Source organism: Triticum dicoccoides, chromosome 6B, assembly GCF_002162155.2.
Source record: "Triticum dicoccoides isolate Atlit2015 ecotype Zavitan chromosome 6B, WEW_v2.0, whole genome shotgun sequence".
Classification (NCBI taxonomy): Eukaryota; Viridiplantae; Streptophyta; class Magnoliopsida; order Poales; family Poaceae; genus Triticum; species Triticum dicoccoides.
The window spans coordinates 18,765,172-18,770,490 of record NC_041391.1 but is presented as its reverse complement, the minus strand read 5'-3'; the positions used below and the strand labels follow the sequence as shown (position 1 = coordinate 18,770,490).

At 43.3% G+C, this 5,319-nt stretch overlaps 1 protein-coding gene across 1 annotated transcript; it reads left to right on the top strand.

Moving 5' to 3' along the window:
- Window positions 1-532: 532 nt before the first annotated feature.
- On the top strand, window positions 533-4,882 carry LOC119320573 (tyrosine-protein kinase JAK2-like). Its single transcript, XM_037594621.1, has 8 exons — window positions 533-1,523; window positions 1,675-1,946; window positions 2,043-2,169; window positions 2,399-2,684; window positions 2,777-2,909; window positions 2,988-3,074; window positions 3,356-3,492; window positions 4,399-4,882. The coding sequence occupies exons 1-8, from the start codon at window positions 548-550 to the stop codon at window positions 4,880-4,882; spliced, it is 2,502 nt and encodes an 833-aa protein (XP_037450518.1). The 5' UTR covers window positions 533-547.
- The last annotated feature ends 437 nt before the right edge of the window (window positions 4,883-5,319 follow it).

The window sequence follows — 5,319 nt, the reverse complement described above, 5'->3', positions numbered from 1 at the left end:
TTGCTTGACTCATTTTTACCCACCAGACATGCATGTCCAGTTCATTTTCATTATTATGCATCTTTGTTGTCCATCTCTGTTGCTTGGTTCTGCACAAAGAATTCATCTTGCCTTACAATAATATAAGTTTGCTTCGAGGGGGCTTGTTTGTTTTTGGGTCAACAATCTTATCTAAACACATGTGTGAGGTACAACGATCTGAATCCTCGGTTACCTGCCTCCCAATTTGTGTCTCCTTGGACCTCATCTTTGCAACAGCGGAAAATTGCTTCTCTGCCATAACCCATTAATTAGGATGCTATTCCAACTGGTAATGATAGAAACATTTTGTGTTCTTTTGCATCAAGTTTCGTTATTTGAAAGTAAAACCAAAGCTAAACCAAATCTTGCAATATGTCTTTAGTTGGAGAGGTAAAATTCCCCCTCATAAAACATAGTAGCAATTAATTTCAAGTAAGCACACTGATATTAGTTGACATCCTGACCTACGCAGGCAAGCCACGCCTCTCCTCGTTTTACGGATTTGATCTTGGTTTGCAGTTTGTAAATGGATTACCAAGGGAGCAACGTTAGGGATTTCCTTCATACTAATGGACATGTGGTGCTTGAAAGAGGAGTGAGTAACTATAATCTAAGATCTTTCACTCAAAAAGAGATAGAAGACATCACGAGTGGGTATAGCACCATGCTGGGAGAAGGGGGATTTAGTAAGGTTTACAAAGGAAAATTAGATGGTCTTTGTCCAGTTGCGGTAAAGATATACAAAAATGGAACCAAGAAAGAAGAGTTTGCCAAAGAGGTGATAGTGCATTCCCAGATAAATCACAAGAATGTTGTCAGACTGTTTGGTTGCTGCACGGAGGAAAATGCTCTTACGATTGTTATGGAGCTCGTATGCAATGGCAACCTCTACGACATGCTTCACTGCAGCAGCAATGCTAATGGTTTTGTCCCCTTCCCTTTGGACAAACGTTTGGACATCGCCATTGAGTCAACTGAAGTATTATCATGCATGCATTCAATGTATAGCCCAGTTCTTCATGGTGACATCAAAACCTCTAATATACTGCTAGATGAAAATCTCCGGCCAAAGTTATCTGATTTTGGGATAGCAAGATTGCTTGCTACTGATGAGACTCAGCACACCAGATCTATCATGGGTAGTATAGGTTACGTGGACCCTTTGTTCTGTCACAGTGGGATTCTAACTTCCAAGAGTGATGTATACAGTTTCGGAGTCGTTTTGTTGGAAATCATCACCCGGAAGAAAGCTTTGGATGGGAATATCAGCCTTGCTCGAAGTTTTGCCGAAGCCCTGAGAAAAGGGAAAAAGGTGAGGCAAATGTTTGATGAGGAAATTGCGAATGATAAAAAGAATATAAAATTTCTTGAAAACATCGCAAGATTAGCAGCTGAATGCTTGAAAATGGAGGCAAAAATGCGTCCAGAAATGGTTGAAGTAGCAGACAGACTCAGGACAATCAGAAAAGATTACCATCATCGCATTGGCAGAAATTCTACATGTAAGATTTTTGTAGTTATTTCCGATTGGCATGTCAATTTTAATAGTTCCTCTGCCCTTGAATTAATGTTAAGACATCGTGCTAAATATTACAACTAAATGTTGAATACCTTCTCATATTATATTTTCATTTCAATTTCCCCCTAATGCAGGTAGCAACTCTGGACTTGCTAAAAGTGGAAAGGCAGAGGATGTGCTTTCCCCTACCCCTATTACCACTGTTACTATCAACAACACTAAACAAATTCCACCAGTGGTGGTACGGACCATTTCCATGGATAAACTAAAGGAAATAACCAGGAACTTTAGCAATGATACTCTAATAGGAGAGAACTTACACAGTAAAGTTTTTTTCGGAGTGCTCAAAGATGGACGTAAATCCGCGATCAAGAAGATTAGGCCTGCTAAAGAAATTATTCTGGAGGTCATGGCTTGTGCCTTCTTTTTCTCCATTACAGTTTATGCTATTCTTTTATCTGTACAACAAGGCTTGCCTTTAACTATCACCCTTCTGCTGCAGGTTCCGGTGGTCTCAAGATTCAGACATGAGAACGTTCTCCAACTTCTTGGAAACTGTGTTGAAGGAGACAGCCATGTTCTTGCTTACGAGTACGCATCCAAGGGATCCTTGCACGATATTCTTCATGGTGAGTTGTTACTTACAGATTTTTGTGTGCTCCCTGGTATATAGCTCAACTTCTTGCAAGACTGTAGGGAGAGGGACACTTTGTTGTGTTTGTTCATATTTGTGCCATATCAAGCGACTTGTTTGAGCCAAAACAGATGTCATCAAATTGATCAACTGCTATGAATATTGGATTAAGAAAATAGTTTCTCCTGCAAAAATGCTGATATTTTTGCGGTTTATGATCACAGGTAAAAATAATGTTAGGGGAGCCGAACCAGGACCGGTTCTATCATGGGCGCAACGTATGAAGATTGCCATGGGTGCTGCGGCTGGGCTTGAGTTCCTCCATGCAAAGGCAGAACCTTTCGTTATCCATGGTCGAATCAGATCCAGTAACATATTTCTCTTTGACAGCGACATTGCAAAGATTGGTTACCCTGGCCTTTCGAGACAGGCCCTGGACTACATAGACAATATTTTTTTGGATCGTCCCAATGGTCCTCAAGGAACCAGTTTCGTTTATGACGCACCTGAGTATGCAACAAAATGTTTTACTTCTGTCAGATTCTTCCAACAGGTTCGGAAAATCATTAGGCTCCTACTTATCTTGTCTTTTGTTCTGTCAGGTATGCAATGACCGGTCAACTTTCTACAATGAGCAATGTCTATAGCTTTGGGGTTGTGCTGCTGGAACTTTTAACTGGTCGAAAGGCATTTGATCATACACTACCCCGTAACCAACGATCTCTCGTGACATGGGTACGTATGCATTGCATTTGCTGATATAATTTGTTCAGAAGATGCAATTGCAAAACTATAATTGACATTGACATGTAGGCTAAACCAAGACTTAATAAAGACAAGGTGAAGCAATGTGTGGATCTGAGGCTTGGAGGAGATTACCCTCCCGAGGCTGTCACCGAGGTATGTTCTTGAACCCCTAATTTATTTTACCAAAAACAGTAGGCGAAGCCTCTACAGTTAAATTTTACCACTTTTAGAGCAAATGAAAGTTGGGCATGCACATGCCGCACACAGAGGAATATAGTCCAGCGGTGCTAGCTAGCGCTCCTGGTCACCGGAATTAGAGAGGAAGTCGTATATTATCTCCATATTTCCTTTGTTGCAATTCTAAATCATGTTATGTTTCTAAGCTCACGGTACCATCCTCTAAACATTAACAATTTGCTCTTGGGGGCAAGCAGATGGCTGCAATCGCGGCGCGCTGTACAGAATACGAGGCGGATTTCCGGCCAACTATGAGCACGGTCGTCGAGGCTCTGAGGCCCTTGGCGCTCAGCAGCTCAAGCAATCTTCCCGGCGCTGCAGAAGCACCTGGAGCGTGAGGCATCCTCTTCTCTACCAGTGAGATGGCATGCGATGCGATTTTGTGGCATAATACGAGTTCGTGGATTTATAATTTTTCATTCGTGTCGGTGGCATAATTTTGGAGTGCAATGGAACTGCAAAAGATCATAACTGTAAAATTCTCGTGTGCCGTTTCAGGCGTAGGTCAAGGTCAAGCAAAAAACTGTAATATTGCCGACGGTGATTGCCCCCACATGTAATTGGATAAAGGGCCGATACGACCGGGCCCAATAATCTAGGAACTTGTTTATGGAGATTTTTTAAGTCATCTCTTGGTCACATCTAGATTTCTCCGTCAGTTGCTTGCTGAAGATTAGAGCAAGTGAGCAAACTTTTAGGGTGATCACTGTTTATGGCTCTCCTTATGATGAAGGTAAAGTTACACACCCTATTTGTTGACAATCAGGTTCTCACCTTGATTGGAGGTGACTATAATCTAGCTAGGACAGCTAGTGATAAGAGTAATGGTGTCATCAATCATAGATGGAGTACTAGTTTTAATGCATGGATTGAGATTTGGGGGCTATTAGAAATTGAACTCTCCAGTAGAAAATTCTCCTGGGCTAACAATCAGGTGGATGTCATTATGTCCACTATTGAAAGGTTATTTTGTGACACTGACACGCAATATTATTAATTAGCAAATAAAAATTAAGTTCTCTCGTTTTCCCCTCCACCTTGATCGCGGTGCATAACCTAAGATGACTTATGCACCTGGAAGAAGGGAGTAATGAATATCCATGGGTAACCTTTTACGATGGGCAGGTTACCATTGGCCTGTGCTAGCCCACCACCGGTAAGCCTTTTGTGTCCGCCACTAGTGAGTAGTCATGTAGTTTCTCCCTAATGTGACCAGCCAGTCGGTCTTTACGAAAGGCAGGTACATTCTAGATGGGATCCTTGTACTCCACGAGATCGTCCATGAAGTCAAGAGCAAGCACCTTCATGTGGTGTTCTTCAAGATCGACTTTCATAAACCGTACGACACTGTCCACTGGTCCTTCCTTCGGGAAGTGCTGCTCAAGCGTGGGTTTGATCACCACTGGGTAGCTCGGGTGATGCAGCTGGTGACGAGTGGTCGCACGGCGGTGAATGTGAATGGGGAGATTGGACCCTACTTCCTGACTGGACAGGGAGTTCGGCAAGGCGATCCGATTTCCCCATTTCTCTTCAACCTGGTGGTCGACGCCTTGGCCTCGATTCTAGATTTGGCCAAACAGGCTGGTCACATTAGGGGGATCTGCCCCCATCTTGTGTCCAATGGAGGTCTGACTCACCTCCAGTATGCCGACAACACCATTATGATGGTCGAAGGGTCGGACGAGGTTATTCAGAATCTCAAATTCCTCCTCCTATGCTTTTAGGAGATGTCGGGCCTTACGATTAACTTTGCCAAAAGTGAGGTGATGGTCCTGGGATATTCCCAAGCCGAAGCACAGAGAATCGCCAACCGCCTAAATTATCGTCTGGGGTCTTTCCCGACCACTTACTTAGGCATGCCTATTAGTGACACGCGCCTCCTAGAGAAAGACTTCCGCCCAATAGTCGCCAAACTCCAACCAAGGATGGAGCCTTGGAAGGGGAGATAGTTGTCCAAGGCCGCGCGTGTGATTTTGATGAATTCCTCCCTCATTAGCCTCTTGATGTACCTCATGGGATTCTATAGTCTTCACGAATCCCTTCATAATTAAGGAGGTCACCAAGCTCCTCTCCAGATTCTTCTGGGCTGGAGAGAATAATAAACAAAAGTACCACATGGTGAAGTGGTCTGAGATCTGTAAGCCCAAGGACCAAGGGGGCC